The sequence below is a fragment of the Galleria mellonella genome, unplaced genomic scaffold (genome assembly GCF_026898425.1).
Source record: "Galleria mellonella isolate WM207_F2 unplaced genomic scaffold, CSIRO_AGI_GalMel_v1 utg133, whole genome shotgun sequence".
NCBI lineage: Eukaryota > Metazoa > Arthropoda > Insecta > Lepidoptera > Pyralidae > Galleria > Galleria mellonella.
The window spans coordinates 1,668,289-1,683,585 of record NW_026441990.1 but is presented as its reverse complement, the minus strand read 5'-3'; the positions used below and the strand labels follow the sequence as shown (position 1 = coordinate 1,683,585).

The following is a 15,297-nucleotide window of genomic DNA, read 5'->3' as shown; positions in this document are numbered from 1 at the left end:
TATAATGTAATGGTAACACTGCCTGCGCTATCGGTGTACGCTGGCGGCGACCAGTGAATGATGATAGGTGACGATGAAAGCAGGTCAGTTAACTCCTCATGACGAATTTCACTAAAATTAACTACGATGGTTTCCAGGGGGAATTATGTCTAATATATATGCTAGCAAATATATTAGACACATTTTTTTATTTGTATGAGATTCGAAATCACAACCTTTATAATCTTACGTGTTGAGGTGGTATAACTATAGAACACCATAGTTCATAGCTAATTGGCTACCTCATAATTTTGCTATTTCCTTATTAACCTAACAAGCATATTAAACCATAGATTAACGTTAAACTAACCCTGATTAATTTTAACGGCTGAACCCATTTTAATGGAATAAAACCTGAGGAAGGACATAGGTTCTTATTTAAACCTAGTGTGTAAAAGGTCGAAGTTGTTGATAAAATTAATAAAATAAGAGATGTTCAAAATATTTATTACAATGAAGATACGATACGATATTACATCTTTTTATTATCGACCAGGTACAATGTTTATCATTTTTTTATACTGGCTATATTCTGCGAGGGTACACTCGGTAGGTAAATCAGTACTATATCAACACTACCGTATAATTGCGGACGGTTAAAATCGGAAATAATAGGTTTTATTAAAAAAAAAAGTGGAATAAAAATTAAAAATTCTTTTTCACATCAATTATTATACATAGTTATAACAATAATACAACTGGCTTAATAATTTAAAAATATCTTCTATTCTCTAGCCGCCAATTAATTACCTTAATAGATAAAGAACACATTTGGAGCTACACTTACATCATATTTCTTTATCATGATCACTATTTATGAACAATTAATAAAACCCTATTTCCAACTCTAACATGATAATCAGAAAATACATTTTTCAACATCCAATATATAAAATGCCATATTACTTGAAAAAGCGTAACAAAAATAGATTTCTATTAAAATTTTATAGTTTTCTAAAAATATTATTTATTTCAAACAATCTAATTTTTTTATTTTTATTTTATTAAGGCCACTATGTTATATAATGTATAATATATACCAAAATTACGTATTACTATTGATCTGTGTCACATTTTATTACGAGCAAAGGAATTATTATATTGTAAAATTTGATATTAAGAAATATCTATTATTATAAATTGTATATAAACATTTACAATATTATATATACATATAAAATATTCCTTAAAATAACATTTGTATCTTTTTTTAATTTTATGATTCATATCAGGTTTTGACCATTTTTATTATTTAATAAATGTGTTACATCAGTAAATATGTATGCTATTTTAATTATCCTTCAATATTACTAATTGTATTTGATTTAACAAAAATGAATACGGTAACTACAATAATTCCTTACTCGTAATATTTCGTTGCAATTATCAAATCTATACAAAAATATTCGAAATTCAAATTTGTAAGCATAAAAAGTATTTGGTATTATACAACATACCTATTGCTATTATAAAAAAATGCGATGAGTCAAACTCATTACCTGGTAAAAAAAAATACTATAAAAAACTGGGGAGTGACAATAACATACAGTGAAAATATTAATAATAAGTATATATATTTTACTATTATGCGCAAACATCCCCAGTTACTTAAATAAAAAATAAACAAAAGAAAATGTGAACACTTTCAGTGCTACAAAACAATATAATTATTTTATCGTCATTTGACATCTGTTAACTACATTGTTAAATAAATAATACATAATGTAATGAACCACCATTATGATATAATCAAGAAACATTCAAAACGTAACAAAATCGGGCGCCAATGCTAGTCTTTGATATGTTAAACATTAAAGTATTATATATTATTTTTTAATCTAAATATCTATAAAAAATTTATTGCATATGTCGTTGTATATTCTGTTCCAATACTAACGAGGAAATCTATAATATATATGTATGTATGTATATATATATATATATTATATCTGTTAGATTTGTACTTTTGTAATGCTTGCTCCTTACAAGAATACTAATATATTGTATAACACATTATATCAGATTGGTAAGTAAATATCACTCAGTTTAACTGCTTATTTGAGAATATATTCTGTACTGCTATTGTATATGACTAGGGATTCAAAGGAATAGACTGAAATGAAAATATATCTATTCGTTACTATAAAATGCAAAATATTTCCAGTGTACCGATGTCCTACTCTAAATTTCCGCACAAGTTCGACGTGGTACGTCTAAAAACATTTTGCAGAAATCTTTTATGATAATTGTTCTCAGAAAATATGTATAAATGTTAAAAATATGTGTGTATCAAACGTTCTCTTATTACTTAAGTGTGCGATAGAAAGTACCTAAATTTATAAACTACAAATTTTTAATATTTTCATTTTAAAAATAAATTGACGACTTTTTAAAACCCAGATCTTTCTGTATTACTCATTTCAAAACTTATGCCATCTTGAGTGGTGAATCTAAATATTCAAAAATGAAGCGAATTCATACATATTTATGTTTATATATCAATAAAGATTTCTAATCACATCAGCACAATCAAGCCGGGGATTCGAACCCCATTCGTATCTAACGTCTGGCCACATCGGCATCACTCTTCTCAAATAGAAAAAGTACCTAACACTCTCACTAACCTAATAAAGTAATTAAATTTCTAGATGTAAGAATAAGTTGCAATTGAGGTAGATTAAATTTTTTATAGTCCTATTAGCCTAAAAAGATTAGAATTATTTACATAACAAGCGTTTGCAACATTGGATCTCTACGCACAGTCCTCGCCAATTGTCATTACTAGACGCCAAACATTGACCTTAAATTAAATGTATTACATATTATCATTCGTTACCAATAATTAAAACTTATATTACATAAGTAAACAAAGCAGTGTCAGGCTTAAGACTGCTCTAGTTGTATGGAACACTTCCGAGATTTATAATAAGTAGGTATAACTATAGCCAGCTAACTTCTAGCGCGGTATTCCATACCAAGGCAAGGCATAACGACTGCTAGAGTACAGACATATACAAGGGTGAAACCAGCCGAGACTTAAAATAGGTAGGTATCTATAGCTTGTTAACTTCTAGCGCGGTATTCTATAGTAAGGTAAGGTATATATAAGGAAAACTTAATAGCCGAGGTTCCTTTTAAAACATCAAAGATGCGCCGGTCAACCCGCCTGCCAAGCGTGGCTACTGGCTACCAAAATAAAAGGTTTATGTTCAGCAATGGATAATTAGCGGCTGATATGGTAAGGAAAGAGTATACATACGTCTGTCACCCAGCAGAAGTGGCGTGTTTATAGTTAACTGACTAAAACTGCATTCACTTCAACCTTCAATGGTTAGTACGTGTATCGTTTAGGTCAATAATTTGTATCGAAAACTCTGTTGCACAACTAATGTACAGTTTCAGAAACTCAGATTTATATACAAACTTATCGACGTAAACTTGAACACAATCTCAACACACTCTTTGTACAACTTACACTAGCCACTCTATATATTGTCCGAGTGAATCTTCGATTTCTGTAATGTACAGATATATTCGTAGATATATCTGCGGGTCTACCATAAAATGAAATTCCGAAATTTCGGACCCAATTTCGTGTTTTTGTTTATACCAAAATCGGACCAATAAATGGAGTTTAACATTTCGTTCGTCATACACCCTATTATAAAAGTCCAAAGGAACAATATTTTAACATTTTTAATATTTCCAAACGGCATGTAATTTTAACATCAAATTTGTGTTTCGTTTGGCTCCGAAATTTCGGAAAACATTTCATGGTAGGCCCTCTGTACATTACAGAAACCGAAGATATATAGTAGTACAGAGAGTGTTCGTTTTACAACAATGTAATGTCTCAGAACTACTAAACCGAATTGAAAAAAAAAAATGATAATATTTGTTTTATGTGTATACCTAGATGTGTGATAGTGAGATGTGAAGATGTGTGTATACATAGATTTATGTGTAGACATAAAACCCATAAGAACTTTAAAATAACTTATAAATTTTCAGGTGGTGCCTAATTATAAACTTTCCGGTAAAACTTACATACTTAATTATTATTTGAATTAGTTAAGTATTTGAAAAAGCAAATATTTAAGATCGAAATTCAGAATTAATAATAAATATTTAAAATCTCGGTAGCGTTCCAATAAAATTAAACTGGCAGACTATAGCAAATTAAATGTAACTGATCGTAAACTATAGCATAGATAATACTCACGATAAGCACTAACAAACTATCGTAACACATAAGTACAATATTCTGAGAGTATAACATTTTATAATCAAAATCCATAAGTGCTTTTAAACAACTTCAAAAGTAGGGTTTTTTTTTCAACCGTACTTTTTTGTGCACACTATCTCTATCCTAAAAACCGATTTTGATAATTCATTAGAATTGATAAAGTTTGCTTCTGTAATGGTCCCATAATTTTGTCACTACTAAATTTGCTATTTTTATTGATAACTAGCAATCCATAATTGATGTACTAACACAATTGAAACGACAATAAAACAGGAATACAAGTGCGAAATAGTAAAACTGGTAACGGGATTCGATAACAAAATAGTCGGTTGATCTATCAGTGAGCCTCAACTACACAAGTGCCACACATTCACACCAACTGCATGGTCTTCAAACTAGGACAGTTCACAAATCTATAAAAAAGAAAAAAAAATCTATGGGCACAGCCCAAAAACGCCAGCCCCTTTAGACAAATTGCATACGAATCTATAATTGATAATATCGTCATCGCTAGCGAGTCTATGAAATAGATTGAGATAGCGACATGCGCAGTCTTGTTCCTTCTCATATGAGCGCTGAGCGTAACGATTCTATCGATAAATAGAATCTCTTGTATGTATGTTGTCTAGGGGAGCAGTTTAAGAAATAATAAATTCAAGCTGATTTACGCGAAAATAAAGTGCCTAGCAATATTGAGCCTAATTTGAGGCCAAAATTTAACACTATTAACTAGCAGTTACAAATCTATATTGTTGATAACCCCTGTTTTACCCTAACAGCACCAATTTTTATGGCGCCATAGTACCCTTTATATACTTACATATAATTTACACAACTCATGCATCTTTTCTTTGGTCTGGTCTTCCTCTCCACTTAGAGCTATTCACTTTCACATTCAAAGCTCTCTATAAATAATGATCCATCCATTCAAATTATACGAATGTTCCAAAAAAATTATCTAGTATTAGGGACTTTTCTTTCAAACTATCTTTCATATCGGCATTCATTTTAATAGTTATAAACCAAAACAAAAATTATATATTGTATTCCTTTGTTAGTATTACAGACATTGGCTTTAAAGCTACGCAAAGAAGAATACCAACACTTGTATAGTATGTACTTAATTTACCCTTAGAATTTACCCCGATATATTGTCTGTAAATTCTAATTTCAATTTGACAGGAAAAAAATTATATAATTTTAATTTAAAAAATGCGCCTTCTTATCGTGATTAGTGACTATGCTAGAGTTTACACAAATCAGTTATTTATCAGTTTCTAGAAATGCAAGGCACCTAATAAATCCAGCTGTCCTACCTTTCCATTTCACTCCAAGTTGTTTAAATTCTCACTATATTTTATCAATCATCTGACACTTACACCAAGTTTCCACACTAACAAATAACATAATTTGGCTCGTAATCTTAAAAATAAGCCAAGACACTTAGTATGAATTTCGGACTTTTTTCCCCCTATAAAAATATAGTTTTCGGTTGTTCAAAATCGGCAAACATTTGAATTTTGTCGCTGACGGATCGTCAAATAAACACTCATAAATTCTGCTCAATTATGTTTCGTATGCGTCTAATGAGCAAAAGAATTCTACACTCTATTAATTGGAAGCATTCTAAAGTTTTCTAGTCCATGATCTCATATTTGGCACATTTAGTTGAAAACACAATGCGATTTATAAGATATCTGCAGTTTATCTAGTGATTTGCTCATCAGACAGACCCAATTAGTTCTCTTATTATTCTAAGGAGACACAAGTGTCTCTGAGGTATATTGCATTTAGTTTCTAGCTCATACCTGCCGGGTTCCTAGGACTTGAATAGCATTCTGTACAATAGAATGATATTTAATCCCATACCTCCAACAGTCATTGTTATTACACTTACATACATATAGATGAAATACATTCTAGCTTTAAACAGATCTGATGTCATTATTCTAGCAGAATTCGGAATCTACATTATTGACAGACAAGGGATATGCTCTGTTGTATCATAACTTCGCGTCAAAAGCAGCACGCCTCTCTGAAACATATTGTAATAGCCTACTGCTTTCAAGAGCCATCCATACCTTCAAACTAAATTCTGCTCGCCATCACCATTACCCATAGAAAACATGTTCAATATGTGAATGATCGCATAATGAACTTAGCACAGAGTTGGTCCCTTATAAACTCCACTGATCACACAAGGTATGTTATAAATAAACAATTTACAAATTCCGAAAGTACATACACGACTAGATCACATATTCATGTAGAATTCGGAAATATTTTGGTATACCTGAAACACAAATATACAATTTGGCAATTCAACTGGAGGGCACACACCCCCTAGCTTTCATACATCTTACATGTTATCAAGTCCATTATTACAATTGCATTACATTGCTCTCCCGACTATTTACAGCTTACCCCTACCTTACCTAATGAGGTAATCCGGTTTCACATAAGCTAAATGCATGAAGGTATCTCGCTATGCAGCGAGGCTAGTGGGGCGGTGGCGGCGGCGGCGGCTTCGGGCTCTGCGCCGTTTGAAAGGCCTGTGTGAACGCCGGCAATCGTTGTTGCCGACCCTCTTCACCCATATAGGTAGGTGTAGATGTAGGTTCACTTTCTTCTAAAAGTCCTAACATCTCACTGGACAGGCCTGATGGTCCCTCCCCTGGATCCATCAACAGAGACTGAACATTTGCAGGATCTAATAAGTGGGCTTGCGTCATGGGCTCCTGTAGAGGTTGTGTTGTCATGTACGGCAAGGTAGATGGCGTCTGTGAGTATGGTGAAGGTACCATGAACATGACAGGATAGTCGCTAGGCAGCAATTCACAACTTGGTGATGCTGGCTCTTCTAGCTTTATATCTAATGGATCCTCCAATTTAATTTCTAAAGGTTCCGATTTAATTTCAAGCTCAGGTGGTATTTCTACAATGATTTCAGATGAAGGCACTCTGGTTTGACCTTCTGGCACACTCTCTTTAGGTGAAGGTGGTTTCCATATAGAAAAATCACTCCCCTCTATCTGAAACTCAGGATATGTTTCTTCAAAAGAGGTTGAGGCTTCTGGTGTTGGTTCACTGGATGTGCCAACCGCTGCTGACCTCCATGATTCCTCAGGGTGAGCATTTTTGACATGCCTTACTAAGTGGTCCTTACGTCCAAACTTTTGTGGGCAGTGAGGGCATAAAAAATCTCGCCTACCTGTGTGCACAACAAGATGCCGCCTCACATCTTTCGCTGTGAAAAACCTCCTGTCACAGTGATCACAAGTAAACTTCTTATCAGTCTCATTCTTTACAGTTCGGCTCCCTGTGTGGACTTTTAGGTGGTAAACTATTTCTTGCCGAGTACTAAATACCTCATCACATATTTTACACTGTAAATTCCCTTCTTCTGCAGAATGTAGAGCTGCATGTTTGCGATAACTCAATGAAGATGTATATGATTTCCTACAATCTTGCCTCTCACATGTATACAGTCTTTTAGTTGGATTATGCACTCTTTCATGATTCGTGAGATGATCTTTGCGATTGAAAGTTTTACCACAAGTGTTGCATGCAAAGGCTCGAGCCTCACTGTGAATTAGGTTATGACGCACCAGCTTAAATTTAGAATTGAACCGTTTATCACAAAGGTTGCATGAAAAAGGAAGCTCACCTGTATGGGAGAGGACATGCTGACTAAGTTTTCCAGGGCTAGAGAAGCGCTTATCACAAGTAGTGCACACATGTCGCTTGCTGCGGTCGCGACGTGTGCGCCGTTCAGGCTCCGAGGCAGCTGGGCCGGCAGCCGACGTGCCGGCGACAGCCGCCTCGCCCTCGCGTATCCGCCGAGGCAGTGTGGGTACGCGTCGCGCTGCCTTCACTGTTCTAAAGCATTGCTTGATGCTGCCACTGGGCCCTGGCGCACCAAGAGCCACATACTGCAACTTAGTGGGCAGCTGTGACGCGGGCGGCGCTATGAACGTCTTCTGCGGGGTGGTCGCGCGTTCCCCGCTCGACTCCTCCGTGAACTCGGAGCCGCCCTCCTCGCCTTCTCTAGGGTTCGGTGGCGGGCTGGCCATCTCGCGCTCATTTTTAACGCGCTTTCCCTATAACTCTTCTCGTTTATGACGCGTCGGGGTCGTTTCGGGTCCGCGGTAGCACTGGCTCGTCGTGATGGCAGAAAACATTTCTGTCACATTGACGGTCTGGTAGCCCTTTCGTATTCGTGTCACATGGTTCTTGCGGAATTTCTGGACCTTCTTGTCTTATAACACACACGGATGAAGCAGTTACGTCTCTATACACTTCTGGTCAAAAGAAGAAAGTCGAGAAAGAATGAAAAACGATGAATAATCGACTTTTTTCAAAGAAATACGTAGCGATTGACATGAATTTCAAATGTCAAAATAAATGAAGCCAAAGTAGAGTCAAAGCCAACCAAAAGCCACTCGGAGATGTCAAAAAAGTTCGCCGATTATAGAGTCGACGATTTCGAAAAGTCGCGTTCAAATTTAATGTTTTATTCATCACGTTCTAAACTCATTAAAATTGATTGGTATTTAGTAGTAAGTGTAAAAAGATTAATTCATTTTTATGCCAAACATTTGGAGTGCAAATGTGGCAAAAACAAAAATAAAGAGGACGAAATACTGGACGTGAAAAATTACATGACAATATATTAAATACAGTACTCTTTTTATTTTAAATTAGATCAGTTTGTGCAGAATTTTTATTTATTTGGATGTACATGTTTAAAACGATACGTATATAGAAAGTCACATCCATGACTAAACCAGAACATTAATACTTAACCGTTCAATGAGTAATAGCAGTCTCAACAATTATTGTTTAAGAAACCCGTAGATTGTCAATTACTTAGACACTAATGATTAAAAACCTATGTTAACTATCTGTATTTTTTGTATTACAAAAATGTATATGTGTGTTTCTAATTGATTTAATTAAAGCACTGAATAAATAATGGATAACGATATAATAATATCTTTTATAATGCGTTGAAATTGTAATTTCTTCTTCTTAGTAAAAATCTTAATTGACAGTCAAGCAGTCTTATAAGGTGTCAGTTATTTGTCATAATTTTTAATCTGTGCTATTATTTCAGTAACCTCATGATATTATTAAAATTTATATTTATATTATAAAAAACAAAAAGATCTTTACAATTTTAGAAATTTAGCTTGTTTTAATTCTTGTCTTCTTAATTTACCAAGGTAGATATAATTCCTATTGTTGTAATTTTTTTCTATCTTGCTATATAATTGCATTAATCATTGACGTTTTTTTTTTCTTGTGTTCTATTTATGTCGATTATTGTCTTAATACTTCTCATAGTTAAGTAGTTTTAATTGTTATTATGTATTGAATTTATAATTAAATATTTAAAAGAAATTAATTGTTAAGAATACATAAACTCCTGTTATGCGAAGCGGTCGGCGCATTCGTAACTAGATAACATTTATTACCTGTAGATAAAAGTGACTTCGAAAATTACATACCTGCAGTTAGAAATAGCCTGTAGCGTTTTTTAACGTTATTTCTTGCATTGAAAATTATCTTACATTCAAAATAATTCACAGTACTATTTCAAATCACTTCAAGAAGTGATTTTTCAATTCATTGCTTTTTGTATGTTGCATTATATCTTCAAGAATTCTAAATCAATTTTCATTTCTTTTTGCAATTGATTAGGTTTAATCCAGTCTTGCTACCATACAAATTTTTTGAAAAGACTAACATTTTTATATTATGATATCTTAATAATATTGATTACCCGTAATAAATATTTAAGTTAGTGTCAGTTGTCTGAATAAACTTGTCAGGTTTGCCTGGTTTTTGTTAGTTTTTTTTATCTTTATACACTTTAGTAACCTTTTACGTTCAGATAAACTATATATTTGTTTGCCACTTCAGTAGTTTAAGAAAACATCTTTATTTTTTTGCAACATGAAATACCAAAGAAATTGTTGATTCACTTGATGAGAAGTGGTATCTTTCACCTGTAGTTGCTATATTAATTAATAAAATATAAAGTAATAATAAATGCAATTGAATATTTTAATAATATTAAAAATCTTATTAAAATATTAAAATTATATTCCAATAATCAACTGACAAAAGCATTTCATTAGTATTGCAAAAAGGATGCAAATACAAATGCTGCCTGTTTTAAAAATTTTCAATCTATAATTATTGGAATATCATAATAATAATTAGAATATCATACAATATAAGCTAATAAATAAATACAATACTATAAGAATGATGTAAGTATATTATCATTGTTATTCCAGATAAAACATGTCAGAACAAATTGTTGGATCAGCGGGCTCTGCCCCCTCTGCTACTAGCGTCGCTGAAGAGCAACGCTCTGGGAGTATTGCTGCTTCTGGTATGTAACAATAATTTCAAATGTATTAACTAACTCGATAGATATGGTCTTGCCCAAACATTGGTTTTTCTTTTGAGTGGCTTATTTGATTTTTTTCAATTTATATTGAAAAAATATATTTTTATTAAAGATAAAAATCCTAGAACCCTAACACATCGCTCGCAGAGTACATTCATTGTCATATTTAAAATTAATTTTCAGGAGAAGCCTGACCCCTTATTGCTTAAATACATACTTTCCAACAAATCTTTGTGAAGCTTCTCTTTGATCCCGGGATGAGTACAGCTAACTTGGAGTCCTCTTAAATGCACCTATGGGTACAGTTGTGAATCTAAACCATTCAGGGACCCATTCAAATATATACAAAGCTTATTGAAATTTAACAGATAAGAATAAAAGAACAAGTAATACATTATAATTGTAACTGGACAATATTTGTACACAGAATTTATTAAAAAAAAAAACATATATGAATTGTAAGCTAAAACAATTTTTAGAATTTTTTATTGTCTGTCTGTATCTTTTTTTTTTTTTTGTACCATACTGAATACAGTTCTCACAGTTGTGTTCTTGAAAGTCGAATTTAAAATATGGCATATGTTTTATCAAGATATGCTACCTAGAAGCAGTTACATAATTCACTCTACATAGTTGTGAACAATTAGTGCTAGCTTATATAGAAATATAATTTATTAATCTACTATCAAATGAGATTATAGTGAAATATATTATTTGTGATAACTATTATATGTGATTAATTTATTTTAAAAGAATAGCTGCTGAGTCTTGTATAGGTTCTCTTATCAGATAATAGTATTCTAAACCTGGTAGTAAGTCATAAAAAATTAACAATTTAAACATACGATATTTATATGGTTACTAGTTTATACCCACGACTTTAATCCCATGACTAGGATATGTTTACAGTGTGGGATAAAAAGTAGCTTTCTTCATCCCATATAAATGTTGGTATAGTATATGTATACCAAATTTCATAAGTACTGATTAGTTAAGCCATTAAGGCAGTATAAGGTAACAAACAAACTCACTTTCACATTTATAGTTTTAGTAAGGATTTTCAGTCTGTTTACAAACATTCCTTTTTTTTTCCCTACCACCATCTACCAGGCCCATTTTTTCTGAACTTTGAACAAATAATACACATAAAATTTCATTAAAATCTGTTATGCTGTTTCAGAAGTTTATTAGAAAAAAAAACCACAACAAAACTGACATTTTATACTGTTAATATGTTTTGTTTGTAACACTTTATTGTACAATAAAGTCTTAAATTATAACCTAAAATCTTATACACACCTAGAAATTAGCACTATGGTTTCCAAAGGAGAACATATGGAGGTCGACTTGACAGGTTATATTTCTAACAAAGGGACTGGTAGTCTGCTGTAAAACAAACAAGATGATGGTTTGAGGTTTGAGGGGAAAGGTTTGCTATTACTAGCAAACCTTTCCCCTCAAACCATCATCTTGTTTGCATGTTGCATAATTTTTTTTTTACTGTATTAGGAACAGGCGGGTCTGCCGCATCTGAAGAGAAAGTTTACGGCGGCTGCGAAGGCCCCGACGCCATGTATGTGAAGTTGGTATCGTCTGATGGACATGAGTTCATAGTGAAACGGGAGCATGCTCTTACCTCGGGCACAATCAAAGCCATGTTGAGTGGCCCCGGCCAATTTGCTGAAAACGAAGCCAATGAAGTCAACTTTAGAGAAATACCGTGAGTGTTATGTTTTTGTAATGAAATATATATATAATATAATAGCAGTATTTTTCCTGAAATAAAAGTGTATATTATGTACGTAGCCTGTTTGAAACCTATATGTTGAATAGGATTCAGACATGCTCAAACTATGTAATAATAAGGAACTGACTTCAAAAATGAAGAAGGTTTTCAATTCCGTTATATTTTCTATGTTTGTTAACTAACTCCGTCATTTTATAAATCGATTTGGAAAAATCCTATGTCATCTGAAAGGATATACTTTCAGATTGGTCTCAGAAATTTTATCAAAATCAATTTAGTAGTTTAGTTTTTAAATAATTGGTTTTCCCACTATTGAAATCGGTTTTTAAATGAACACAATCTTAAATTATTGATTTTATAAATAATACAAGTTTACTTAGAACTCATTAACTCCATTTAATAGTAAATTTTTAGGAAATGTGGTAATTTCGGGAAATTACCACAGTAATTGAAATTTCTTTTTTTAGTTAATGCTATCATAGAACAGTGGCAGCTCAGTCAGATAATTCTTGACTGCGGTTTAAGGATACCAAGATCATAATTTTCAAATTCATGAATCAATTTTAACTGATTCTGATTTGATTTGTGCTTCAGAGGGCATGTAAAACCGTCGTCCGGTAAGCCACGTTTTTTAATGCGTGAAAATGAAATAGTATCCCCGCTTGTACTATCAGTATACTCTAGCGGGCAACTAGTGACAGGATGATAAGTAAGGATGAAAGGAAATCATTTAGTAGGTAGGTAGAGAATTAACCATTATGGTTTCCAGGGACAATAGCATGGAGGTCGACATCATAGGGAGGGTATATTACTAGCAATGGGGCTGTTATATCGTATTACTAACAATCCCTTTCCTCTCGGTAAACAATGTCAGAGGCTCTTGAGTACAATTTATCCTAGCATCAGACCAGTGAGTGGCATTATCATATGCGAAATAAGGAGTAATGTTAGTTTCGGAATCTACTCATAATGATTTATATTGTCTCTTAGAGAATATAGATAGAGCCTCGATCCTCAAACATGGGTCAAGTTTTTGTCAACTAATTGTCAAATCAGCGGACTCGTTTTTTTTTTTTTTTTATCAGTATTATATATAAAGTGTATCTTGACTTGATTTAATAAATATAAGTGTTTACGTATTAAAACGATGCAGAATTTATAAGACAATATAAATATAGAAGTTGTAAAGGAATCACTCATATTTATTCATTACCCGTTTTCTCGAAACATTTCACTGGAGACACTCTATAATCTAAGTATTGTCCATAATGAATGTTTAATATATTATATGTATAATTATTGTCCACAGATCACATGTGCTACAGAAAGTATGCATGTACTTCACATACAAGGTCCGCTACACTAACTCGTCCACTGAGATTCCAGAGTTCCCGATAGCTCCAGAGATTGCTCTCGAACTACTCATGGCTGCTAACTTCCTGGACTGTTAAATGTTTAGGAGTTAAATGAAGAAAATATCTTTACAATTAAAGTAGCTCCACATTTTGGCATAGCTACACCTTGTCTGTATTATTTACTAAATGATAGCTCAAGAGATCAATTATTTTGTAGAATCGATTGGATTTTTTTATAGTTGGAATGTCTTTTATAAGTACCCAGCGGCTTCACCCGCATGATATACAGAAAATAATATGCTCTATTGATTTATAATTCATCTGTGATTAAAATTCAAAAACAGTGTAAAAACAAAAACAGTCGGTTACCTTATGCGTTTTTAATCTAAGGCCAGCACCACTCGAACAGAAAACGCAGACCGTCTGCAAAATGTATAGCGTCATTTAATAAAAGCGCAATGTCGTGTTGTCGATCTTTCGCGCAATGTGATCTAGAGCAAGCAAATTAATTACAATTTTATTTATATTTATTTACGAGCATTTTGTCGCGTATGATCGGCGACTAAAGATCGGCTTATTGTGGCGCTAGACTAAAAGTGCTAAGGACAACATATAAATTGATAAGGTATATAATACTGACTTTACCTGCTTGCCAGGACACCATAGAGCGAGAGTCATAGTTTTTAAGGTCCTGTCTCTTTATATTTAAATAAAAGTTCAACACCATGGTGAAGTATTTCTCATTGAACTTTCAAAACGCATGTAATAAAAGTAATTATAAGGAAAAAAAAAACATTTAAATTACTTTGAAGTTGGAATCTATCTTTTTTAAAAATTTTATTATTTGATTTAATAAAAAATGATTGATTGTAAATTTGTTAATAATATATACTTATTCTATGAATTCATCGTTTCGCTGTAATGTATATAATCAGTGGACTTGTGCATATGAAAATTTCTTAATTATTCATCAAGTATTTCACTTTTTTAAATGTACATAATCTAATTGAGAAAATTGTTAAGACTGTTTTTCTTTCTGTACTTTGAAGGTAGACAAATTTAGCGAGCTATAAAAAGAATTTGAAATTTATAAAGAAAACAAACCAGAAATTCAATTTCGTATAACCTATTAGCTCTCATTTGACAAATATTTCTATCTCTTAATAATTGTCGCTTTGTATTTTGTTAATAAACTCTTTATTGTACAAAAAATGTTTAATTTTGCATAATGTTGTGGGAAATTATTTCAGTGGCTAACACTAAACACTGGGGGGAAAGGGATTGTTAGTAATGGAGACGGTTCTCTCCTTGGAAACTATCATGGTTAACTCCTGACGAATTCATCATGATGGGCTAACTGGCCTGTTTTCATTCTCAACTATCACCCTTCACTGGTGCTCCGCCAGCGTATCCCGTAAGCGCAGGCGGGGTTACCATACCATTTTCACCCATAAAAAAAAAAACACTAAACACTGAAGTCAACTTCCGT

At 32.8% G+C, this 15,297-nt stretch overlaps 2 protein-coding genes across 7 annotated transcripts; one reads left to right on the top strand and one right to left on the bottom strand.

Moving 5' to 3' along the window:
- Positions 1-470: 470 nt before the first annotated feature.
- Positions 471-8,717, bottom strand: LOC113511025 (zinc finger protein PLAG1-like). Its single transcript, XM_026894585.3, has one exon. The coding sequence runs from the start codon at positions 8,356-8,358 to the stop codon at positions 6,784-6,786; it is 1,575 nt and encodes a 524-aa protein (XP_026750386.1). The 5' UTR covers positions 8,359-8,717; the 3' UTR covers positions 471-6,783.
- Positions 8,718-9,354: 637 nt separating this feature from the next.
- LOC113511110 (elongin-C) lies at positions 9,355-14,634 on the top strand. 6 transcript variants are annotated; one of them, XM_026894703.3, is made up of 4 exons: positions 9,355-9,510; positions 10,591-10,688; positions 12,216-12,426; positions 13,763-14,634. In XM_026894703.3, exons 2-4 carry the CDS (start codon positions 10,598-10,600, stop codon positions 13,902-13,904), a joined length of 444 nt encoding a protein of 147 aa, XP_026750504.1. In that variant the 5' UTR covers positions 9,355-9,510; positions 10,591-10,597; the 3' UTR covers positions 13,905-14,634. The 6 variants fall into 6 exon arrangements, with proteins under 6 accessions (XP_026750504.1, XP_031767963.1, XP_026750505.1 ...); XM_031912103.2 differs by lacking the exon at positions 9,355-9,510 and adding an exon at positions 9,590-9,631; XM_026894704.3 differs by lacking the exon at positions 9,355-9,510 and adding an exon at positions 9,795-9,925.
- The last annotated feature ends 663 nt before the right edge of the window (positions 14,635-15,297 follow it).